General features: G+C 36.5%; 1 protein-coding gene across 4 annotated transcripts in view; it reads left to right on the forward strand.

The window, feature by feature from the left end:
- LOC145681014 (uncharacterized) overlaps window positions 1–27,932 on the forward strand; it is a 172,965-nt gene that overhangs the window by 132,678 nt on the left and 12,355 nt on the right. For all 4 annotated transcript variants that reach the window (XM_081752288.1, XM_081752289.1, XM_081752287.1 and 1 more), the window contains 2 exons: window positions 16,410–16,567; window positions 19,940–20,136. In XM_081752288.1, the coding sequence (XP_081608414.1) occupies window positions 16,410–16,567; window positions 19,940–20,136 (355 nt within the window). The remainder of the gene's footprint in view (window positions 1–16,409; window positions 16,568–19,939; window positions 20,137–27,932) is intronic.

Here is a 27,932-nt window from a genome sequence, read left to right on the forward strand (position 1 = left end):
ATTCACTTAATTACTGTGTATGTATCACACGTAGTTTCATATTAAACCTGACATTCAACTTCACAATAATACAACAAAATACTAAGAATAACTGTAAAGGATAATATCTAATAAAACAGCTACTCAACTCCATTGTAATATGATATAACGAATTTACGATGGATTCCAAAGAAAATCTTTTATCTAAGAAATTATTCAGCTACTGAGGATAACATATAATTAATACTAATTGAAACTGTTAACAACTTAATTCGCACTATAACTGTGGAAGGAATATCATACGGTTATCAAAATTGTTATCAAGGATAATTATCCGGTCAGACCTTTAAACTTCTTAATACTTCCTACTCTGTATGTCTGTACTAGTGTCTGCCGTCTTCGGAACCATACTCAAGACCATCCTACATGTCAATAATTTCATGAACATATCACCACTTTTTACCACTATTGAATATGATTTTTTTTTCAAGTTGGAAATAACTCACAAGTAAAGGCTACTGTTTTTTTTTTTTTTTTTTTTTTTTTTAGTTAATTTAATTTGTTTTTGCACTGTTGCCAACGATAATTATAATCAAATCTTCCGCTTCCAATATCAGTGGTATGCAATATGTAGCATTTCACCGGTCGTTCAGGTCTCCTACGTAATATTAAGCGCAATTATTGTATTACTTTGTACTCCTTTTTTTTTTCTCTTCGCTCAAACAATACAGACTACAGAAGAAAAATGCAATATAGAGATCCTTTGAACTAAGCATGACGAAAATATTACTTCAACACTAGCAGCAAATTAAACAGAATATATATATATGCAAATCATTATCGTTATTATTTGTTTTAAGCACTATATCATGATAAGGTCGGAGCTTTAGGAACCCCTCAGATTAAATATTCTATAACGTATATGACTTCAAATAGAACAAAACAACTAAACACATTGAAATTTATTTTGTGTCACAAGAAGTAATGGCATTTTTGAGAGCATCAGTAGCATGAGATTGTCGGACAGACGAGAGAGCAGAGCATATACAACGAGAGCTACATTAGGTGGACGAATTTAGTTGGATCTTAGCAAAATACGGTTTGCCCAGTTAACGGGGCAAGCTTAGGTAGTTTTGCATTACATGGTTAATGGCTTGGCTTTAAAGCTTACTCAGAATTCATTGTTACGGATGTATTACCCAACAAAACAAAGATATCTACATTAGCCATCTTTATACCGGAATAAACACACAACAACAATTCTTCAGAATAATTATGCACTTTGTGACGCTTATTACACCTATGAAATATCAGGTAATATTTCTCAAAATTCGTATTAGAATAACTTATTCCTTGACACAAGCCAATTTATCACTTGCTTGCACGTCCAAAGTTTACCAAGCTGAGCCACAATATACGGTGACAAACTTCAATCATACAAATACAGCAACTTCTCTCGTTAGTTCGATGGCCTGCATAGAATTTTCAAAATAAATCACTTACTCTTCTTGAAGATTTATATAAATACGTATATTTCTATTGTAAGATATCTTATTTTTTTATAAAAACAATCCAAAACTTGTTTGAATCACTATTTCTTTCACGCCACCACACCTTGCGCCAAAACGTAAAAATGCTTCTGCACATTTTCCTTTTGTTCTTCTTCTTCTTCTACTACTCTGCAAAATCGTCTCTCGTTCTGTCCTGCACCCTTCAATGCACACTTAGCTTACGATTTTAGATTCTTATATCGTTAGTACGCCTAAAACAATGATTTATAGTTTAGCACTATGCAAACTAGCTTACTACAGATGTAAATTATTTCTAAATTGTTAAATTACTGATTTTTTAAATAATTTGTGGCCAGTAAAATAGCATAAATATCTGAGATTCGCAAAACTATACGCAAAGAGTGTTATGGGGGCCACACAAATCTACAGATGTGACATGTACGTTACATACTCCCGCCTCTCCATTAAAAATTTAATGGTAATTACATTTTTCTTAGTCCAAGCTTAAAATTTGTTTATATACTATAATCAAACTTACTTAACATAATGTTTACAGTACAGTTCTCTCTTTAATGTTTAGGATAATCTTTTAACAAATCCTTCCGTTTCTCATCCGTACAATCGAAGATTTTTAAGTTTCGAAAGTTTTCAGTACCAAGAACTTCACCTTGTAATGTGTGTAATAGTGCTCGATTCCTCAATACCTTTACTACTAGATACGGACCTGAATACACATTCATCCATTTAGCAGATTCTTTCTTTAAGATAGATGACAAGTAGTGAGTGCGAAGCATGACTAGTTGTCCTTCCTTAAGTTCGACCTGTTGTCTATTACTGTTTGCAATACTTTTATCCTTACCGGAAACAATTATATACGGAGTTTTATCTTCCACATGTTCTACGTTCTTGGGCCATGGAAAAGCTTTCCTAAAACTGTCAACACTGGAATAATTCAAAAATGATTCAGCGGGTACTCCATTTATACTAGTGCAATATGAGTGGTTCAAAAGACGTTGGATTTCCACTAAATACCGGTTCCATTTCGTCTGATCCTGTCTACTATATAGACGAATCAACCTATTCAACTCCTTATGGCTTCTCTCAGTTACTCCATTCGAAGTGGGAGAGTAACTCGAGGTGAGGATATGGCGAATTCCATATTTCTTACAGAAATCCTTCCACATGTTAGAAGTAAACTGTGAACCACGATCTGATACGATTTCTTCTGGATATGGTAATAAATGGAAATATTTCTTCTCGAGGCTCGTGACGATTTCCTTGGTATGAGCAGTTCGCAAAGGGAGAAACGTCACAAAACGTGAGTGTATATCAATTATAGACAGGATATAATGATATCCTTCACTAGGAGGTAACCTCCCTACAATATCTATGCCTAGTTTCACGTGCGGCGCATCCGACTCAATATGGCATTCTTGTCTAGTGATTGCTCGATTAGAAAACTTTGTCTGTGCACATTCTACACAGCTGTTAATATATCGTTTCAATGTATATCTCTGCTTCCTCCAATAGAAGAACGACTTAGAGAACTTCAGACATTTTCGTACTCCAAAATGCCCCATTGAGTGTATGGAATTTACTATCTCTTCTACGCAGCTTTCCGGGATTACCAGGAGCCATCGAGAGCTTTTCGGCGGTCGTAAATATAAGAGCTCATTATATAACGTTAACTTATTGTTCGAACTTGTATTTCCCAACTGTTGTTTCAGCTTTAAGCACATGCCATCCTTTCCTTGTTCTCGTTTTATCTTCTCGTAATCAATCTCAGAAAATTGTGACCTCGACAGAAAATTGATGTAATGCACTTCTGGTTCAGCTTCAACATTAGGAGGGCTACGACTCAAAGTATCTGCAACGGTGTTCTCCTTTCCAGGGCAATGCTCGAACTTCAAATCAAATTTTTGCAACTTTAACAGAATCCTCGTTGTTCTTGGATCAAGACCTCTTTGAGTGAATGCATTAGTAGCGGCTGCATTATCCGTGTGGACATAGGTCTTTCGTCCTATGATATATTGTTGGAAGTGCTCGCACAAAAATAGTATAGCTAACAACTCAAGCTGTGAGATAGAGAGAGATAACTCATGCGGTTTCACTCGACGGCTTGCGTAACCGATAACTCGCTGTTGCTTTTGATCTATGTCCTCTTCACCTGTCGGGTATTGTGCTAAATATCCAGCTAGGTTTTCCATGCATGCATCACTATATATATGGAAAGGAAGAGAGAAATCTGGTTGGTCAAGTGCCGGCGGATTACTCATAACTACTCTAAGCTTATAAAACGAATCAAGTGCTTCCTGATCGATTACAAATTTTCGATCCTTTTTTAATAAACCATAGAGTTTTGTCGTAAGCTCTGCATATTTAGGAATAAATCGATTTCTCCAGTTAACTAATCCCAAAAACCGTCTAAGCTGTTTTCTAGTTTTAGGTATCGGGAAGCATCTTATAGGCTCATTTAATTTAGGGTCTACCTTTATCTATTCCACTCACTATGTGACCCAAAAATTTTATCTCAGTTTTGAAAAATTCACACTTCTTAAAATTTAAAGAAAAGTTAGCCCTTTCAAAAATGTCAAATACTTGTCTTAGATGTTCTAGATGATCAGTCTGTGTAACACTTTTCACAAGTACATCGTCTAAATAAAGAACTACAAAGTCACGAGTTGACTCATCAAAAAATTGCGTCATCACATGTTGAAATATGGCTGGAGAACTTTTAAGACCTTGCGGAAGCACCGTTAAGACGTATTGAGAACCCTTATAAATAAAGCTAGTACAATCGTACGAAGCTGGATGAATACTTATTCCATAGTATGCGCTGGAAGCGTCGTAAGTTGAGAACCAGTGAGCCTTCGCCACACGATGAAGCAGATCATTAATCGGCTCTACCTGTACTTGGGGAGCAATAATTTTTTCATTAATAGCCCTCAGGTCCAGTACAGGACGAACTCCTCCAGATGACTTCCTGACTACATGAACTGGATTTTTATACGGTGATAACTTTTTCTTGGCAATACCTAACTTCAACCATTTTTCAAGCTCCGCTTCAAATTCCGCTTGCATATTTTGTAGCACAGGATAGATAGGTTTAACGACTGGCGAATTATCTTTTAATTGTATTCGATATGGAGGCGCTTTAACTCTGCGAGGGTGTTCCGAGAACAAACCCCGATATCGCATCAGTATTTTACGGAGTTTTTCTCTAATTTCATCTGGTAGATCATTTCGTGAACTTATATACTCATTAATATCTTCCTCGTTTACATTACAATCAGAATTTAGGGACGATTCGGTGGTAGTCATCCTTTCTGGCTTTTCTTCAGATGACATATCTGGCGATGTAGCTTGGCAGAGTACAATTGGGTCACACATAAAAGTCCTTTTTCCCGTTCTTTCTAAATTAATCTCCAAGTCCTCATACGGCACCTTCACTAACATCACACTAGGCTGGTCGGTAGAAACTGTCACAATATTACCATTACTATCTCTCATTGTAATCTTCTTTTCACCTCTATCTAAAATTACTTTAAACTGATCCAAAAATGGACATCCAAGTAGTATATCGACGCGCAGATACTGAATAACAAACATCGTCACTTCAAAAATATGGTCCTGAATACTTAAATTAAACGTCTGTACACCCTTAACTATAAATGTTTCCTTTCCAGCAAACGCTCCCAACTTTAGGTTAGAATATGGTCTCAGCTTCGCTGATGGGAATCGTTTCTTTAGTTTACACCAAACTTCCCAATCCATAAGAGACAGTTCAGATCCGAAATCAATAATACAGGTTAATTGCAGTCCCCCTATATTTCCCTTCACTATAGGGGAATTTGAGAAATACCTGACCTCGTTTTCCTTCTCAGATTCTTCCTCCACCACAAAATTTACATCAAATCGTACGAATGAACTTGGATTAGACATATCACCTAAAGAATTTTCTTCTAAGTTAAACCTTGGAATATTTATTGGGCCACGAATTTCGTTTACAATGGGGTGTTTAGATTTTCCGCAGTTATCCTCCCCCACTAAACAAGGTAACTGCGGGGCTAGTTTGTTGACGTAGGGATTGTTTCGTCTTCATCACTATGTCTAGGATTTCTAGAATAGTCTCTACTCTGATCGTTCTCGGAACTACCTTGGTTATTGCCACTGTTATTACTTTCAGAGTTATGATTTATATTTCGATTATTAAAGTTATATCCGTAACTATATCCTCTTCCTCGTCCACGACCATTTCTCCTATTATATGAACCGTTTCCTCTGTTGTATGAGCCAAATGTTTCATTATTACCTGACTGTGATCTTTGATTATTCCAATTCCAGTAAGGCTGATACTCTCGATTATTTCGATTGTCACTAAAACTCTGGTATCCATTATTGACACTATTACTATTTTGGGAACTTGGTGGTGATCTATTGTTAGTTCGTGTATAAGTCAAAAATTCTGTCTGGTTTCCACTTGCGTTTGAGGCATCTTATTGGTTTTAGTTTGCCGCACAAAAAACCTTTTAGGTGGAGGGCGAGAGTCAATAGAATTCGTTTGTCCTGCTAACGCAGCTATTTTTGCCGTTAACTCTTTAACATTTTTGCATAAATGAGAAGCTATAGTCCGGGACTCTTCTGGCGGCAAACTTTTTACTACTAAATCCACAATTTCAGCTTCATCCGGATTATTAACAATTTGGAAATAATCGTCTATCAATCGCCAGGTAAACTCTATCAACGACGAATCCTTCATTTTGTCGTATCGGCGAGATTGTAACTCCCACTTTTGCGCCCGTTCGAGTTGATCATTACAGTACATCTCCCGAAATAACCGTTCAAAATCCGCACAAGACTTAATACTATGTTCGACACTTTTATACCACGCTCGGGCATATGATGTTAATTGCTCTTTTGCGATTTCTAAACGTTCCTCATCGGTTAGTGACGGGTAGTTCGATAAACATCTTTGGAGTTTTCCCAAGAACTCACGAGGTTTTCCTTTTGTAGTATTTCCATCATATGTAGGGAAATAGCTACGGTCACTAAGTTTAGGTTTCTTTATTGATACTAACTTGGAGTCAGGTACAGTCACTCTGGGATTCTCGTGCGAAATAGAATTAGAAGTAAGATAGTTACACGTTACCGTCTGAGTATTGCTATTGGGAGGAGGTTTAATATAATGGCCATTATCGTATACTCCGGGAGTAAATACTCCACATCTTAGGCTTGATTCCGTCGTCTGTGCATTTCCAACTCGCGAATAAAAACTAGGGCTTGGTTGAGAGATGAAAACTCCGCTAGTCATACCTCCAAACAGATAAGGTGCTGACCAGGTGGTATTTACGCCTCCAGTTGTAATAATACTAGTAGTTACACAAGTAGTAGCTGCCTTTGTGGAATTGATGACGGTTGGTGGCTCCCCACTCACGGTCTTGAAGGTCGTTTCATTTATAATCGATTTATCTTGGTTTATTCCTTCATACCTTCTCTTCCGAGAAATTCCTAACTCGCCAGTATCAAGAAGTGTTGGCTTTAACTCAATAGCTATTAGTCGGTTATTAATTTCACTAATATCCTCCGCAGTTTTTCTCTGTATATCATTTAACTTCTGTTGCATTCCCCGCGTAGTGGCATCAATTAATTGTAAATCCATTTCTACCTTCTCAGACTGTTTACGCAACTTGCTGACATCCCCTGTGTAAGAAACCATATTCGATTCGTAAAGTTCAAACCGAGAAGAAATGCCCTGAACGATGGTATTTACCTCCCTCAACCCTTCTTGGGTTTGCATGGTCTGCTCCCGTATAGCAGAAACTTTAGCGTCAACTTCAATAACCTGAGTTTCAAAATTTTTAACTTGTTCGTTTACTGCTCCTATTCTTTTCTCTATCGCGTCATTTACGCGCTCGTCTACTTCTTTAATCTCAATCTTGAGATCATCTACTGCTGTCGTTAGAGATATAATCTCAGAATTAACTCTACTTAGACCGTCATTTAAATCCTGCTGTACTAAGTCAATTTTCTTATCGATAGCATATGTGATACTTCCTACTCTACGACTCATATTATCGAATCTCACAGACATGTTCTGAAACCTATCCTTACAATCGTCCTGTAACCTTTTAAACTGGTTTTCATTGTTTAATTGAACAGCTTGAATCTGACTTTCTAAATTCTCTATCTTACGATCTACATGAGCAGTTACTCCACTTATCGTGTCGTTTATTTTAGTAACCATAGTTTCCATTTGACTGTTTAAGTTAGTCAACCGAGTATCCATAGTTCGATTATTTTGTTGCACCATTACTAATTGTGTCATTAAATCCGACAATGTTATATCCGTATTTTTCTCTTCCGGACGTTTGTCTTTATTGGGTTCTCTTCTCTCGATTGCATGCTCTAAAGTATTCCCATTAGCCGTACTACTTATGTCACTTGTTTCATTTCCCTGATTGGAAATTCCCTTGCTTATCGGTGTCGACTGAGGTTTAAGACCAACACCAATAAAACCATTCGTAATACTCGTATTCCCATTCATCGTACCATTACTAACGGTAACTGATATTGGCGGTTCCTTCCGACAGTACAAACATCGCCACCCCTGATCACTTTGTAATGCTACATTTTGTTCATCTGTTTCGGGTAAACCCAAGCAATTGAAATGATACCATTCATTACACTGCGTACACTGCACCCAGTACGTATATAAGTCATGTTCAGTACGGTCACATATGTGACGGTTTATTTTCAGAGTTATTACTCCCTTTAAAAGTATTAGTCGAATTCATTGAATCCATCGTTTACAAATTATACTCACACAGTTCAAACAATATAAATGTATCTGTTTGCTTCTTTTCATATAATAGCCTCACCACTAACCATGCAAGCTAACTTCCTAATATTCATTTTGCTCTCTATTCACTCTCGTCTGCTTTCTCACTCTCTTAGTTTTTTTTTTCTCTTCGAAGACTTCACAATCTTAGTGATTTCCCTTCGAACACGAGGACATCACGCGTCTTGTCACGGTCGCCATTTTGTAACCTCCCCCTCTTTTCCCCTCTCTGTTACCTTGTTAACCACCAGTAGATTTCCCGATGAAAACCACTGGAGGCAAACTTCATCCGAAGATATTTTTTTTTTTTTACCGTGTTACTTGCTCGCACAAAGAAACTAATTGGGGCAAAGAGAGAGAGGTAAAGTTTGGGAGAAAAGACGTAGAAGGCGAGTGTAATACTGATAATTAGTTCTTTAGTCACTCAACCTTAAATTATATACGTACGTATATATCTGGAACACAATACTTGCGATATCTCTAACATTTACGCACCTACGTCTCTCAGAATATAACTGACGATTAGTCACTAAAGAGTGATATATTAGTATTATTAATTTTCTAAAAGAATACGAAAGCTAATATTATTAATGAAGTTACTATTTACATTAACGTAAGATAACTTTAAAGAAAATTAACGAATAGAATGAAATAAAGAAATAGCACAAACTTACCATGTATATATATAGATATATTTCAATAAAATGAATATTCTGCAACGTTTACAAATACGGCAGGTGTCTGCACATAGAAACCTTTAAATACTTCTCAAATTTTATGTACTGTCTCAGGTTATTTAGTAAAAAAAAAGGTTTTTTTTTTTTTTTTTTTTTTTTTTTTTTTACGAAGATCCGTAGGAACGATGACTTTAGCACAATGGATTTTTTTACACTAATCGCTTTTAGAATGTCTCACTCGTTTTGATGATGCACTGTTTATAAATATAGTCATATCATCACACAAATGGTGGACGCATCTGATAAGTTTTGAAAAATATGCAGTTACACATTCCGGTATTTCACACTATTTATAACGTCTGTAGTTTACTTTTAGAAAATACTCAATTTCATACGAGTTACAACGTGCTATTCACTTAATTACTTTGTATGTATCACACGTAGTTTCATATTAAACCTGACATTCAACTTCACAATAATACAACAAAATACTAAGAATAACTGTAAAGGATAATATCTAATAAAACAGCTACTCAACTCCATTGTAATATGATATAACGAATTTACGATGGATTCCAAAGAAAATCTTTTATCTAAGAAATTATTCAGCTACTGAGGATAACATATAATTAATACTAATTGAAACTGTTAACAACTTAATTCGCACTATAACTGTGGAAGGAATATCATACGGTTATCAAAATTGTTATCAAGGATAATTATCTGGTCAGACCTTTAAACTTCTTAATACTTCCTACTCTGTACGGTATGTCTGTACTAGCGTCTGCCGTCTTCGGAACCATACTCAAGACCATCCTACATGTCAATAATTTCATGAACATATCACCACTTTTTACCACTATTGAATATGATTTTTTTTTCAGGTTGGAAATAACTCACAAGTAAAGGCTACTGTTTTTTTTTTTTTTTTTTTTTAGTTAATTTAATTTGTTTTTGCACTGTTGCCAACGATAATTATAATCAAATCTTCCGCTTCCAATATCAGTGGTATGCAATATGTAGCATTTCACCGGTCGTTCAGGTCTCCTACGTAATATTAAGCGCAATTATTGTATTACTTTGTACTCCTTTTTTTTTCTCTTCGCTCAAACAATACAGACTACAGAAGAAAAATGCAATATAGAGATCCTTTGAACTAAGCATGACGAAAATATTACTTCAACACTAGCAGCAAATTAAACAGAATATATATATATGCAAATCATTATCGTTATTATTTGTTTTAAGCACTATATCATGATAAGGTCGGAGCTTTAGGAACCCCTCAGATTAAATATTCTATAACGTATATGACTTCAAATAGAACAAAACAACTAAACACATTGAAATTTATTTTGTGTGTCACAAGAAGTAATGGCATTTTTGAGAGCATCAGTAGCATGAGATTGTCGGACAGACGAGAGAGCAGAGCATATACAACGAGAGCTACATTAGGTGGACGAATTTAGTTGGATCTTAGCAAAATACGGTTTGCCCAGTTAACGGGGCAAGCTTAGGTAGTTTGGCATTACATGGTTAGTGGCTTGGCTTTAAAGCTTACTCAGAATTCATTGTTACGAATGTATTACCCAACAAAACAAAGATATCTACATTAGCCATCTTTATACCGGAATAAACACACAACAACAATTCTTCAGAATAATTATGCACTTTGTGACGCTTATTACACCTATGAAATATCAGGTAATATTTCTCAAAATTCGTATTAGAATAACTTATTCCTTGACACAAGCCAATTTATCACTTGCTTGCACGTCCAAAGTTTACCAAGCTGAGCCACAATATACGGTGACAAACTTCAATCATACAAATACAGCAACTTCTCTCGTTAGTTCGATGGCCTGCATAGAATTTTCAAAATAAATCACTTACTCTTCTTGAAGATTTATATAAATACGTATATTTCTATTGTAAGATATCTTATTCTTTTATAAAAACAATCCAAAACTTGTTTGAATCACTATTTCTTTCACGCCACCACACCTTGCGCCAAAACGTAAAAATGCTTCTGCACATTTTCCTTTTGTTCTTCTTCTTCTTCTACTACTCTGCAAAATCGTCTCTCGTTCTGTCCTGCACCCTTCAATGCACACTTAGCTTACGATTTTAGATTCTTATATCGTTAGTACGCCTAAAACAATGATTTATAGTTTAGCACTATGCAAACTAGCTTACTACAGATGTAAATTATTTCTAAATTGTTAAATTACTGATTTTTTAAATAATTTGTGGCCAGTAAAATAGCATAAATATCTGAGATTCGCAAAATTATACGCAAAGAGTGTTATGGGGGCCACACAAATCTACATATGTGACATGTACGTTACATTGTGAACACATTAACTTCCGTAACTGGGACTGGATTTCAATGATACTTTGCTGATGCATTGAGTGCCTCAATATCGCGATCCAGTTCGGCGATGAGTGTCATGGGTGCAAGGGGAAGCCGACCCCCTTTCCCATATAGAAGTGGGAATGACCCTGTAGGTAGAAGGAAGGAATTAACGCCACTCACAAGCTTTTCCACACGTGCACACAAACGAAAGCGGGCCTAATCGCTGAACCGTGCGTAGCTTTTGATATGTAGCATGAAACATATCCAGAAATTTAAAATTCTTCCGGGCAGGGTTGGCTGGTTTAAACCATGGTTTAAACCAAAAGAAGAAAAATGTTCGTAAAAGTGTAAGTGTTCGTAAAATCTTGGTGAACAAATATTTGTGGGTTATCACGTTTCACTCCCGTATATCATCCGTATTGTATTCAGACCTAAATTTCCCATTCATTACTTTACTACAAAAGCAACTTTTGTTTTTCTTTTTTTTAAGTTTATGAACGTTTCTTGTGTGATTTTTTTATAGTTTCTTATTATGGCTATGCAATTGCAATCAAAGAAAAATTCTAAATATTGTTTCGTTTTATTAATGTTTACTATTGATAAAATACATCGAAATGCCGTACTTTTTTTTTTTTTTGGGGGGGGGGGGGTCATACAAACCTCACGAGAGGCGTTTATTGAAATCAGAAGTATCTTTGGTATCTATTTATGTATAAATGGGTCAGAGCCAAAGTGGACTCAAATAATTCGTATCTTGATTCACTTTTCTTACTGATATGCAAATTAAGTCGTTGTATTCCTTTAACTTGGACTAATAAATGTCGTAGTGAACTAACTTGGACTAATTAGTTCTTCTGTACTCTGCAATATTTTGAAACTGTCCATATGTAATGGTTTCATTTGTGCAGCTGTTTATCTTTTTGCCATTATGAAATGACTCTTGACAATTATATTAGCAAGTATGTAAAGATCAGTACAACGTATTTTTATCAGGGGTCCTTCGTGAGTGAGTCGGCAGACGTATCGCATTTGTGGCCAATTAGTCCTGCTTTCGAGTTCAAATGGAGGACAATTTCTCTCGGATGTAAGCCGAGAAGCGGTTTGGATTCCGCTTTAAGCTTATGTGACACCTTCCGGCATAACTTGGTTGTTGCATAATAACACCAAGACGAAACAAACTTATTTCTCTTCATATGTGATGTAAATACATAGAGCAAATTATTTAAACAAACAAACAAACAAAAACTGGTTTAAACCCCCAAAAAAAGTTTTTTTTTTTTAATAAAAACCATGGTTTTGCCAACCCTGCTTCCGAGCTACGACCATCTTCACACATGTGCTGTCTTTGCGTTTTTACCATGTCCTCACTATTTCCCATGTAATATCAATCCTGATTTTTTTTTCAATAATTTATTCGCATACAGAATTACTTTGTGGCTTAAGCAGTAATTTTTAGCACTTTGGCTTCCTGAGATATTGCACCCCAAAAATGCCATCAAAATTACAAACTCCAAATTTCAGACCCCCATAAATATATGGCACCAGTAGTATCATAGCTGTGGATATTTCTGCAGAATCTTTACATGTAATAGTATTCAGCACAAAACTTACGAGCCACCCACTTTATGCCGTTCCAACACACAACCACATTAAAAGTGCAATTTTCTATACTTTTTCTGGTGATTTCATGTACTGGTTTGGAACCCTGTATATTTATTTAGAAGCAAGAGATGGTATTCTTCGTGTACCTCAATCTCTCCTGTAAACATTCGTTTTTGTTTGGTGTTCGTCTGATTCGTACGTCCTGTGTAAGTGTAGTTTTCGTACACGCTTGCAAGTGCATAAAATGGCACTCCACCACAACGGAGATGGCCGCCGTTCAGGAACACTTACACTTACTATAACGTGAATAGTGTTATTGACTTTCTTATATACAAGGTTCATCACACTCCAATTTTTAAATTTTCGGAGATAGTCGAGCAACCTGCTTTGGACCACTTTACATGGATTAACCCTAAAGTAAAACCGTGCGACAAAGCCACCTATGACTCTTTTATCCAATATATACAAAAAAATGTTTGAAATATAGAGGAGTTGTGCTCGAACTACGACCTTTAACGCCATCTCAAACTTTTTGTGGGTATTTGAAAAGTCCAATCTTCAAAGTCATCAATTCGACTGTCCGCAGTGACTCATTATAAATTTGCAAATGAAGCAAGCATATGCTGCTGTCTGCAAGGCTCAGACGACCGTCACAGGAGGAATAATTTTTCTCATCTACAGCGTTCGGATGTCTGTAGTCAATCATAGTTTTCATTGTAAGATCCCTTTTATGATTAGCATATATCTCAACCATTGACATTTCCGTGACGGGGCAGATGTCTTACCGCTGACGTCCCCATTAACCTACGAGTCGTTCAATTAAAGTTCTTTCTGGGCCAACATCTTTTCCCGGCCGTTATACATTTAAAAAAAAAAAAAAAAAAAAAAAAAAAAATCCAGGAGAGTAGAAGTACGATACAATAAACTAGATACTGAGAAGTTGGAAAATGGTGAAACACGATGTTTTTTAAGTTTCGCTAAGCCACAGAGGAGAACCACATGAGATGATAAATAAGGAAAAGGCAAAGCTGTTCCTTGAATATCATTCCCCCCCTCATCCCTCACCCGGCAGACAGAGTCTTCCGTTCAATCATTGTAGATTAACGAGTTTCAATACATAACGAAGCGCCCGCCAAGTAGAACGCCGTAATACAGCTCCAGTTCATCGTCAAATGAGTGAGGATTTCGACGGAATAAGTAAAGATTATGAGCTAGCTCTGTGTGTATATCTTCTGCAGTGAGTTTAAAGAACTTGCCGATTTATACCACATGGAGGGCCAAGAATTGGGAGGGTATGGCGGCGGACGACTTTGCTGAATCATGCGGTTCGTCCAAGGTATAGATTACCATTTCTGAACTGTCTGCTGTGTTCTCTGTAATTTTTAAGATCAGCGACTCGAGAAATCGAATTACATTTGGCGAGCGCTTCGATTGCACTCGATATGTTTTAAAGCCAAAATGTATAGATATAAATAAAATACAGTAAATGATATACCTGTGTAACCTACAATACTAAAGAAGGGATGAGATTTTAATGAAGTCCTAATGATGGGAAAACATTCACTAATGACATACAAGAGATATACAGATGCCATACTGCAAACGTATTGAGGCTATTTCACAACGATTGAATAGCAGAGTCTATCATTGGGTGGATAGTCGACATCTAATGAACAGTTTTGTTTTGTCTTCGTTTCATCATCTCATATGGTTCACCTGTGGTGACTTAGTGGAGGATGAAAACAAATAGCCCTCGTGTAAACAAAGTGTTCTTGAGTGGCTGAACACCCACCTCAAGAGTGATACGATGTATGGCGGTTCAGGACCGACCTGGGTAGCGTAGTGGTTGACGCATCAGTGCGATAAGCCGAACACCTTGGTTCCACTTTCGATCCAGTCGTGCATTTTTTTTTTTCAGTCTTTGTGTATCATTAAATTCATATCGATAGTGGAATTACTGTGGTGCATTATTTCCTCCAATTAATATACGAAATATAAACTAGTTACTAAAGTAGAGGTTTAAATTCGTAAGAAACAGGCACAGGAACTAATGAGCAATTGAGATGAACTTAGCGTTCCAAACATTAAGCTACAGAAGAATAAAGTAAGCTAAAGGAGTCGAAACAGGGCTGAGGTGCCATGGGTTACTGACGAGCGTTAGAGAAAATGAAGAAAGTCTGTGGTACCAAAGAAGGGTAAAATGTGTGTGTGAAGTTTAATTACAAAACGAATCTGAAACAGACATGAAAAATTGCAGAAGTGAATTTGGAGTATATATACAGGGACGTACGCAGGAATTTATTTCGAGAGAGGTCTAAAGCGTTTTGGGGGGTCCAAATACAATTTGTGGCTAAATTATGTGAACATTTGTAAAATTGCCCCTAAAAGTAGACTGATTTACAAAAAAGTCGGGATTTCGGTGGGAAGGGTCCGGACCCCAGGACCCACCCCCTGCGTTACGCCCCTGTATATATATATATATATATATATATATATATATATATGGTCAAATGTATCAAGCAATTAAATCAATGGAAAGAGATAAGAACCAGCGTTCAAATACGACATATAAAATAAGAATAGAAAGATAGCGAGAATAATTTTTAAATAAATAGAGTACATTGAAATATTACGCGAAATTATGAACTGACCACGTAGTCCTGATGTTGTGGATGATAAAGAAGTAAATGAAGACAACAGGAAGTATATGATCTTACGGAACTAATTTAAAAATCTTTCAGCAATATGAGGAATGGAGAAGCAACTAGAGTATATAATACAACTATTTAAACCAATTAAGAACTTGGGAGCAGAAGAGGGTGAAATGCTTGATGTATGTTACGAATTACATGAAAGCGGAAGACGAAATATATGAAGATGGTTCCATTCATCACAGATCAAGATGGCTCATGGGGTTGAAGCTTCACATCTTGTTTACTTTGATAGATATCGGAAATTATATAGCCAGCATCATACAGTAACCGCCTTTACTCCCATTTGAGCGCTTTGGAACGAACGTAGATGGAAATAAATTCCGCCCCCATCGGATATCGAACCCGAGCCATCTGGTCCGGTTGACATTACACAGTTTACATCTCTAAGAGAAAAATAGCTAGGTTTGTTTTTCAGACTATGATAAATTACTTTGAACAAAAGAAAGATCTAAAACTGAGATGTACAGAGTATTTAGTTTAATATCTTTTAAGCTTTGTGTGTTAATGTCCTATTCATATTTCGTTTTATTCCTACATCAGTTTTTCTTCAGAAATTTATCGGATGTGAACGAAGATTTATGAGTTAAAGTAGTTTCGAAGATGAACGTATTAAGTCTATCTTACTTGTTAAACTTTGTATATTACTTCAAATGCTTCACTTTGCGAGAATGATATAAAGTGTAACGTACTCTACATGTGTAGCTGTATAGTAAATATAATATTTTTTTTCAGCTAGAGTAATTGTAGAAGAACTATTCATACTCGCTCTTTGCTTAGAAGAGAAATTAAAATGGAGAAATGAATACAAAGTGTTTTTAACTCCGAATGTACGGTGGACGTTCATAAGGTTCGACGAAGACCTTCTTAACTTTGTGGATAAAACGTGCACGGTATGTTATACTTTATTTGCCTTTACATACTAGCGATATTTTGTTTTAGTTTTTTGTGTAGTAAGCTGTCAAGTCGTAAATTCCAATTTCTGTATTGATAGGATACATACTTAATATTAACGAGGATCGCTTTTAAAATCAATCCACAGGATAGTTTTTGACATTCTAAATAAAATGGTTCCCATTCTTTCGTTTTCGGATGATAACTGTCGCTAAAATAAAGTAATCTTTTACGTTTCACAATCTACTCCACTATTGAGATTTATAATCAGTCGAGAGCAAGAAACTGAACATTTGTCTCTTCTCTCCCCAATGTTTTTTTTTTTTTTTTTTAATCCAAGATTACATATAATAATGATAATCATAATAATCGACCGGTTCTGGAACTAATTGGGATTGTTTTTATTTCATAATTTTGGATCTGGAAATGTTTCTTTCACGTTTCTTGATCTTCAACTTCGTCTTTTAACTCCAAATATTCTATTTTTCAAATCATCGATCAGTTGTACTCTTCTTTCTACTCCTCGCTTTGCTTCCATCTTTTCCTGTATGTCGTTACGAAGAAGACAATTTCTTCCCAAGATGTGTCGAATCCAATTGGCTTTCTTACGAAGACTACTGCCTAGAGCATTCTCTTCTCTCCTACCTGTTTCAAAATATCTTCGTTAGTTACTCTCTCTGACTGCTTTATCTTCATCTTCCTCCAACGCCACATTTCGAAGCTCTCTAGATGTTTCTTTCGTAACATCCGTAATATCCAGGTCTCCGAACCATTCAGTCCAATACTCCATATATAACATTGGATCACGTTCTTCTTTAGTCTAATATTAAGCCTACTAGTTAGGACTGATCTTTTCTTATTAACCGTCTCTTTGGCTACGGCAGTTCTTGATTTGATACAGTAAGCGTCTCCCTTCAAAAGACTTTCCAGATATTTGAACTGAACGATGATTTCCCAGATATTTGAATGATTGGCCTTTTCAAGCTCTCTTTGTTCTACTCTAATATCATAAGGGCATGTTTCCATGGAATATTCTAATGACTTTCGACTTTTCCCTGTTAATTTCCATTTCATATTGTTTCCCAGTGTCAACTATTTTAACCATAGTTTCCTATGGTCCTTCGGTTCTAGCTATAATAACCATAGCATCCACGTACATGACTTTTGTTAATGATCTGCCCTCCAACTTCCTTTAATGCTTACTACAATAAGCATTCACTATAAACGTTTAATATTTCTGTAGCATACTGTATCTTGTCATACTATTGGTTTATCCTTGATTGAAGTGTACCTTCACTCTTTATCCTGTGAACAGGTTGCGAATGAGTCGACGATCCTTCAAATTGGCCCGATTTCTTTAAATATTTTCAGAAGTTAAAATCAATTGACCCGATCAACACTTTTTGACAATTTATGAAGCACAAACACAACTCTTACGTCAAGAACTCGTTCTAATATAATTCTCAACAACCCAATAGCATCTTTGGTACCTTTTCCTTTCCGGAATCCAAATTGATCTTCTTGCCTATTCAGTATGCGCGAAATAATCTTTCTAGTCTGAGGAAATAAGGCGAATGTTTCTGTGATCACTTGATTTCTTTACCTGGCGTTTGTTAAGTAATGCAACCATTGTAACATCTAAAAAAAATCCTTTGGTCATTTTCCCCACAGGTAGATTTTGCCTATAAGTGAAGTCAATGTTTCCATTACACTGTCTCCTAATTCCTTGAGTAAATCCGCTGGTATTTCGTCAGCTTCAGTGATCTTGATTGCTTGTATTACTTTACTTTTCAATATACTAGGCTCTTTATCTTCTTTATCCATCTGTTCCTTTAGTTCGGCAGTCACATCTCGTGGGCGGCGTTTCTAGTCATGTAGATCCTTTATGTATTCCTCTCAGATCCTGAGGATGCGTTGATGGTCAGTAACATCCATCCAAACGTGTGTATACTGCTGTTGGCCGCCACTCACAAACAAAAATGACCGCCTCTCATAAACTGGCTGGGAATAAAACTTCAAAAAACCTTTTAATGCTGCCATGTATATGGTAATAGTATATAAAAAAATCTTTAAAAATTAAAAATGGTGAAGCAACCCTCATTGATGCCAAGCAGCTTCCGTAGGTGACCGATTTTTAATGCATTTAGTATGGTATTTTAAACTTTGCATAATGTAGATAGATTTAATCATTTCGTACAGGTTAAGAACTATCCAGCATACAAAATATGGCAGCAAAATAGAGAGTTTTTTGCGGCAACAAGTATCTTGATGCTTTAAATACTTTAACTCGTAAATACATTTACATTTCACTAAACATGCTAGGCAGGGATATTTGTTTCATAACACGCACACCAAGGTGTAAGAGCTGACAGACTAAAGGCAAGAGAGTGGCATAACGTAAAGGCGTCGAAGTCACACAACTGTACAATACTTCAGACAAGTGCTTATTAGGTGTTAGAGCACATAAGATGTGCTTTTCTTGAGGATAGTTCTCTTATGGAGGCACATATAGAGGTCACGTTCTACCTTATTATTGTAATTACAGATATTCTGGTTGTATAAATGAGTTCCATGGACATTATTCTTTCTTTTTTTTAAAACTAATATTATATTTTACCCTATTATTTCCAGTTATAATTCGGACTGTTCTTAATGTGTATCATTGTGAGTATTTTTAGTTATTAAATCATCAGAGCGTGTTTTTCTTACGTTGAGCATGAAGTTAAGCGATAGTTCAAAAAGATTGAGCATGAGTTGAGCGCGCTCCTTTTTCAAAGTTTCAGTTTGAGGTGAGCGAAGTTCGTTTCAAAAGAGCGTTTACAACTCTGGCTGAAATCCTTGTGCGCATTAGATTCTAGTCAATACTGCAACTTTTCTCATCTTATAGATTTAAATTCTTCACAGATATCCACTTTTACATTTGAAAATCTGATGAAGGGTAATACAGAAAGACCATGCACATTTTTATTTAGTTTATATTTGAAATTTGTAGTGTGTATTCCCAATTGAAAATACTCACTTTAGTGAAAGTAGCCAAAATTGCAAATTGCTAACGTTGACGTAACGCTGATGACCTACGCCAACACTTGTTCTATGTAATAGAATTCATTTCGAAGGAAGAAATTTTGGAGATGTGAGTAGTATCATCAGTGGCGTACACAGGGGAGGGTTTTGGGGTGTTAATACCCACCTTTGAGCAAAATGTTATGGAAAAATAATAGTTAACTTAGTAAGATACGTATATAGTCACCTGAAATTGCTTGATCTTGAAAATTTAAACTGCTGCTCACTTGGCAAACTTCTGCGTACGTCACTGAATGGCATAAAAGAAATATGAAATGACAGTAACATATCAATTTTTGTCTTTTCAGAACTTGAAATGTCTTTTCCTGGACATGCGTACTAAAACTGCAGGTGACGTAGAAGGCAGACTTATTGAACTAAAAAAGAAATACGATATTGTTGATTGTAAAGGCGAGTTTTTGCTACAATTTGAGGATTATTGCTTACACAAATTAAGAAGTATTATCAACTCCACTGCGACTATGAAAAATTGGAGTTTATTTAGGTACAATTATATGATAGTGAAATTTCTTCTTTGATATTTTAGTAACTCTATGTGTGTGTGTATATATATAAGGATAAATGAAATAATGTTAACATTTAATAAAATAATAACATGCCTAATAAGCATAAGGAAAAGACCACATTTGGGATCCAAAACAGCGGGAATCCGCATAAGAGAAGCATCCAAGTCTTAGATTGTTTTTAGTAGCACTTTAAACGATTTTTCGTGCAAACAAAATCAACATGATAGTTGAGGTCATGCAAAACGTTCTCTAGTTCCTTGGGAGGTAATGGTGGAGTAACGGAACCTCTTTTTCTTTTCCCTACGGTCCACAGTTTTGTTCAGATCTGGTGATTTTGGAACACAGTGGATGTGTTGGTGCTCGTTCCTGTTGATGCTTAAACTACGTTTGGTGTTCCTAGAGCACAGTTGTCTAAAATGAAGAGTCCGAATTTCGGTCCCGAGCTAAATAATTAAGAGAGAGTTTACATATGCACTAGCCATATAAGTGGATATCGAGCCAGAACTCTAGTCCGAGCAAGTGCGAGACGTGATGAGATGAGATTAGAGAGTACGAGCACGAGCGAGTACAAACCTATTGAGGACAGAACCTCAGCCCTTAGTGACCGTTGCTGAGGGATAACGAGTCCAAGCTCTACCAATTGCAAATCTCAGTAAGCGTGAGCTTCATTGAAGTTAGTGAGCTCGAGATCCATTGAAAAAATGAGTCTGAGCGAGCGCCGATTGCAAAATCGCCATCCCTGTCCTAGAGATGTGACTTGGAGCCATGTCTTTCTGGTACATTCCGTTACCTTATAGGTAACTATGTGTGTGCCTTTAGTTGAACGTGCCCACAAAATGGACTTTTAGAGCTTGGCAGTGATGGTTCTGTGTACAGTAATTAGAACTGCAAAATATCAGGATATGGCAACCCACATATATAGCACAATGCTCGCATGCTTAGCTTTAGGAAGAAGTTATTTACTTATCCAAGATATTGGAATGTTAAAATTTGAGAGTGATGCACTGTTGTTTTAGGCCACCTGAAGTTCTTTCTACAGCCCCTTCCTAAAATAGTTTGCCGACCACTGCTCTAAATTGTTGGCTTCTGACAGTGTTTGCTAAACGTATAATCATTCTGTGGATGGGAATAAAGTGAAGTTCAAATACTCTAACCATATATGTGCTCATTGCTTGGAAGTCCAGTTCCTTAGGATACGTGCGACTAGACGCGTCAACCAGCTAAACATCAACAATGTGCCCTCTTTGAAAGTCCTACAGCCAGACATGCTCCAATACAATAGACCATGGCATTTACGAGTGAACTGTTAATAGGTAACAATTCAGTTGAGCCTACACAAGAACTGAGAAAACACCATAGTTTGCAACGACTGATGTAGAATAACGTTGGTATCTCACTGATGTCTTTTCACGATTGTCCACATTTGACTGTCCCCCTTCTCAAGTAGGTACGTATATCTAATCAAATAGCAGTGAAACATTTTTGCTAGTAAAATATGTAATTATTAATAAAAGAAAATGTGCGTGGTCTGTTTGAAAATACTCTATTGTGTCATAGTTTTGGGCTACTTTTTTTGGTGCCTTGTGTGTACTTATATATATATATATATATATATATAATATATCGTAGGTTTCTGAATGCAAGACGACTCCTTATTTTTTTAACAATGGATTATAAAAAATACATTGTAACGCATAATGGATATATTTTCAGTAGATACTATGAAACTACGCAGATACAAAACTCCCTTAGTCTTCCTCACTGGAGGGATAAACTGAATCTGCATATGTTCAAAGCTAATGCAGTCGCCGAGGAAAAGGGTAGTTACAGCTTAACTGAAGCTCTTGATTCTGTTCAGTAAAGAAAAATTCCGCATCATATGTCGCGATTGCAAGACAGTTCAATAGTTCTTAGGATAAATTATGGCGACAAACTTCGTCTAGGATTCAGAAATATACCAATATATACATCCACCTTCGCTACTCCTTCATATTTGACGTGTTCATTTGCTGTTATCATTACAGTTGGTTCAATATTCTTAAACTAATGTATTTTGGTCCTTAACACAATAAGAAAGTTGTCTTTGTGACATGTTTCGTGGACAAACATATAAATCAGAAATTTCAGGAATTCTTATAGAAGCGATACTACGTGAATTTAAACGAGAAAACAAGAAATCGTTTTCATTTTAGGCTTATCAGATCATTGTAGTCCAATTCTTTGAATATGATGATTGTATTTCTTCATTCTGTGAAGATGAAAATCGTTATCAAATTGTACACACAGTCGGTCATTACTGTTAATGAGTCGTCTTGAGGTGGTGTTCAATAGAAGTCGCACAGGTATTATCAATACTGTAACAAGCAGTGACTAAAATTGCAATAACCCGTTTACTTTTGCAGATTTAATTTAGAAAATACTGAATAATTTTATTAGCATTTGTAGATGCTCTTGCCTAGTCGTTAACATCTATTATATCGATGAAGTTCTCTGTTTGTTTCACCAAGAAATTCTTTTCATTATCTTTTTCTACTAACTGCTTTTTGTACACGGGAGGTCTTCTATCATTTCCTTTATGTATGCTGTATATTCTGATTTACTTCTCTTAAACAGTTAAAATATACACCTGTTTCTGTTTTCAAAATATATAAGTCACAGCACTGTTTGTTTCACGAGTGACTGCTACTTTGTCACTTCTATTTTGGGTAATTACTAAGTTTCGCAATTTAAAATGATCATCTTGTTTATTCTAAATATCAATTGGTTCGAGTTTATTTCTCTGTAAAGAACTTGTGTCTTACTGATTGTCCTCATTCCATAGAGAAATATCAACGGGCACAAAACAGTATTATGGTTTAGGTTTTTTTTTGAGAAATCACCATTATTCAACGATTCATTATGAAAATACACTTCTGAGCAATTTCATTAGAGATAGATGCCGTTTGGGGAAGTGGCGCTGTGCTCGGACCGGCAAATGTAATAGGAGATCGTGGCATGTAACAGCGGAAACATCAGACATCGTACTGGCTGTATGAGTAAAAACTGACTATAGGATGGATAAGACATAAAACTTCAGCGTATTTCGTCACGGCCAATTACCGGGGCGAGACGTATGGATCACTCAGTTCTGATGTCATGAAGCTGCTGATCTTACCACGGGCCACCGTATTAAAAATGTACCTACCGTGAGTGCATGAATTCGGGCAAAACCAACGTCGCCAGGTTCAGCTGTCACTGTGTACGATGCTTTGATGTTAAGGGTTACCGTCGGGTACCTCGGATGGTAAAAACGGATAGCCGGGCTACAGTTCAGCAGATCATTCGTCAACTCCATGCCGGACAACAACGACGTGTAAAAGGCTCACAATCCAGATGGGATACGCAAGCAAGTGTCCCTTTATGGCACCTCTGAATACCCAACATAACACATATTGCATTACACAATAAGTGACATGAATAAAGGAACACTGCCATTGGAACTCGCAGCATAAAAAACGGTCACCTGTCATGTGATTCAAGGTTCCAGTTGGTGCACGCCGATATCCGGTTATGAGTGCGTCGTTAACCACATGCAGCAATAGATCCCTCTTACCAATAGGGTACAATCCATGCTGCTGCTGCTGATATTTTCGCATGGATTCTGTTCATGCTGGATGAAATTGGACCACTAGTAAGTGGTAATTCTAATAAGTTCCTCATTGGAGAACGCTACAGGAACCTATTGGCTGATCATGCTCACCCCTTTTTTTCATCTCCCAGCACCCTGCAGGTGACTTGCACCTACAGCAAGACCATATTCCAGCCCAAATTGAGCTGACTAACTCGATGAGCACTTCATGGATGTGAAGATTTTTACCAGGTACCCGAGTACCCCCGATCTCAATCCGATTGAGCACATCTGGGATACAATCGAGACGGATGAGCGTGTCTGAACCCTGCTCCGACCAAGTTTCGTAGATTGTGGGTGACTGTGCAGCGGTCATGAATCAGTATGGCATTCCAACGCTTCTATGTTCTGTGCTCGCCACATAGTTGCCGTCATCAAGACAAAAGGAGGTGCTATACGCTGCTAGCCAGGTATTTCTTAATTTAATTGCTCATGAGTGACTTAGGAAGAATTAGCAGATGAAGGCTGCTTTTCCACTACTTCGTTGCTATTATTAGTAAAGGTGCAGAATTTCTAAAATTTGTTCCTTTTCTTGTTCGTTTAGTAATTTAATAAAATCTCTTTCGAAAGTTCGACATTTTATTTACATTGACGAAGATGCTGCTAATGGAAGTTATGGTGTACAGTTACTTATCTAGTACATGAAACACATCATAATAGCATCGAATTACTCACCTAGTAACGTTCCTTCTAATTTTTTTCCCCTGTAATTAGTCGGCCATTCTTCTTCGCAAGCACACAAAAGCTTAAGTTCTTCTTACAACGAGTTCTTACATTGTATTCTTGTCTCTCATCAGTGGAAATTCAACATTAATCTTAAATGTTCCAAACTTATAATTGGATGCCTTTTCCAATGAGATAGATAGGTCTTATTTTCAACGTACCACATTAAACGTGAATTCCCCAAATTAATACACTAATAGAATTTTAATAATACCTTCTTCTTCTTCTTTTAGATGTTTTTTCGTGTGGTTAGTTTCGAAACTGCATGCTACCATGATTGCTACACATACATTTATTTAAATCACTAAGTATATACCCAGTCCAAACTATTTATCCGATCGGTACTAAAAGTAAACCTCAAATTTTTATTCGTGAAAATCAAAGCATTTTTAATTTTTGTTTTTAGAAATTCAGTATTGTAACCAACAGAAGTTTCTTGCTAGTTTTTAGTATTATTTTGTTGATATAATGGATAAGTCTACAATCCCAGTCCTATCTACATTTCCTTTGTCAGTGTTTGGCATTTGTTCTTATGAAATATACTACAAATACTTTTTTTTTTTTTTTTTTTTTTTTTTTTTAATATTTCAGGTAGCACGGTGTAAGGCTCTCAAATCCTGTACCGAGTGTTCGGTAATTTGTATATGTTTAAATAAACCTGTTATAACTTCTTTGTCTTCTCGGGACTTTCTAATGTATTCTGTAAACCTGATGCCAATATTCATTCTTCTCACACCTCTATAGGTGGCATCACATTTAACAAAAAATTCCGTAAATACCACTTAAAGTATTTTTCTCAACAAAATAGTTTTTGTATTACCTTAGTAACCTTTCCGTATTTGTAGGAGGTTTAAGACCAACTTTAAAGTTGTGATTTATTTCTGTTTTCCGTAATTTGAAGGTCAAATTTAGAAATACAGGAAAGAACATTCACTGAGTGGCCGTATCTATTAGTTTTTTTTGTTTTTTTTTTTCATTCCCTTTGTTATTCAACCTTCTAAATGTATTAATAATGTTTCAATATTTCCTATTTCCGTAGTTGTTAGATTATAATCATAAATTGGACCTAAGTTAGTAATTCGGTTCAATTCATCTGTAAGTTCTTCCTAGAGTGTCACCAATCTTCACGTCATAATAAACTTATAATACCGTAGTAGAAATTGTAGATGAACATCGTTTTTGTATACCAAAAACGAGTCATCAGCGTAAAGAAAGTATTTAATATGTTTCAAATTTTGATTGAAAAAATTGGAACAATAGCTTCAAAAATTAAGTTCCTGTGCGAAAAAGCAGAAAAACAAGTGCATTATTTTTTTTTGGTTGTTTCTTTTTACAGATTTAACGAATTTTAATCAAAAGGATATGAAAAGCCTTCAGTCAGTAGTTACTTTGTACACAAAACCTTAGGTCATTCCCGACAACTTAAGGCTAAAATTTGGATAATTATGTGTGCTAGAGTGTATAGATTGGTGGCACTTCTTAGTGGAACGTAATGTTCGAATTACTAACTCAAATATAGTTAATGGTTGTAATTCAATTAATATGGAAATATGAAAACAACACGCCGTCAATATATTTAGAACGTTGAATAAGGGCTGGAAACATCTAGAAATTACCAAACACTCGGTACAGGATTTAAGAGTTTTACACCGTGCTACCTGAAATACTGAAAAAAAAAAAAAAAAAAAAAAAAAAAAGTCTATTTCATCAGAAAAAATTCAATACTGAACACTGACAAAGGAAATCTTGATAGAGATTGGGATGGTAGTATTACTAATTTATAGTTAAAAGTTCTTGGACACCTCTATAATCTGGAAGGGAACAAGTGAAGAGTGAGTATATGGCAACTGATATTGGGTGAGGCGCCGCAACTTTTTGGGGTGTATGTTGATCATGGCTGCCATCTTGGATGTAGAAAATTAAATAACACTAGCTCGAGCTCACGAATGCAGTGGTGTAATTGTTTCTTGTCAATGTTGGAGGGTTCCGGAGTTGTGAAGGCCCAAAGTTGGCAAATTATCTCTAAGTGCATGCTACAACACAGATTCTATGTGGTGGCCACCCCGTGCAATGCATAACTGTAGTCACCGCAACCACTCTGCGGAGGAGGAGAATGTCGGTCACAGGCGTGCTGGACTCGTGCCTCAGGGTGTCTCAAAGTGCGGATTCTCTCTGCATACACAATCTGCTTAAAAAGTCTCCACAGATAAAAATCAAGGGGCGTTAGATCAGGGAATCTGGGCAGTACCGTAACTTAGATCTTTTTCTGGGGAGGGGGCAAGCATTAATACGCGTATTTGGGCCCCTCTTTCCTTCTTTTACTTACTCTATATGGGCCCCCGGTGCATGTGGGCCTCCCGCACGGCAAGGTCTGCGGGGCCGTTAATTACGCCTTTGGGCACGTTCCATACATGACATTTATTAAGGGGACAATATTGACTGATCTCAAAGCCATACGAATAAATATTATTTCTAGGGCCCCTAATAGAGACATTTTTTACTGAAATTGGCCCATGACTCATTTTTGTTTTATTGACCTTTTGTGTGCTGTTTTGTTTATGTAATGTAGTGAAATGGTTTGATGCTTCATGTATAATTTCATGTTCGTATATGAAGTAAGAAAATTTTGTCTTAAAATGGGCCCCCCTCGAACAGCGGGGAGCTTCACTGGGGGGGGCAGTTGTCCCCGTGCCCCCCACAAGTTACGGCCCTGGATCTGGGCTGCCGCTCCACGGGACCACAGCGACCAATCCACTTCCCTGAAAGTTGCGCATCTAACCGTTCACGCATACCAACTCCATAGTGTGTGAGGAGGGACTCCATCGTGCTGAAAATAAGATAAGCAGGGTGTCTATCGGTCACGAAAAAGTCACGAAATGAGAAAACGATCATGAAAGTCACGAAATTTAGCTTTTGGGTCACGATGTTTTTTTTTAAACTGTACAAATGTAAGTACAGATTGAAAAATTTTGTTCTATAAAACGTCAAAGTTCAGTACCAAAAATATCTGTCGTCGGCTTTAGACGCTACCAAATCGCAAGCAAAGTACGTTTCTATCGCATGGATGAAAATTCGGCCTAATTCGCATTGAAAATATTAGGAAATTTTATGATTTGGTAAAGAAAAGGTCACGAAATTTAATTTTGGAATTTTAGTAGACACCCTGATAAGCTGCCGTGTGCGTTCAGTATAAAAGGAAACACTAGGTTGTGCAGTAGCATCAGGTGCTGTCGCGCCGTTAAGAGGTTGGTAATGAAAATTGGCCTAATGATGCGGGTGTTCCATATGCCATACCACACCACTACCTTTTCTGGACTATGTTGTCTACTCGGTTCAACTCAGTGCGGATTTTCGTCACACCAGTATCGACAGTTATGCCGATTG

Source organism: Thermobia domestica, chromosome 3 (genome assembly GCF_964235325.1).
Source record: "Thermobia domestica chromosome 3, izTheDome1.hap1.1, whole genome shotgun sequence".
In the NCBI taxonomy this organism is placed as follows: Eukaryota; Metazoa; Arthropoda; class Insecta; order Zygentoma; family Lepismatidae; genus Thermobia; species Thermobia domestica.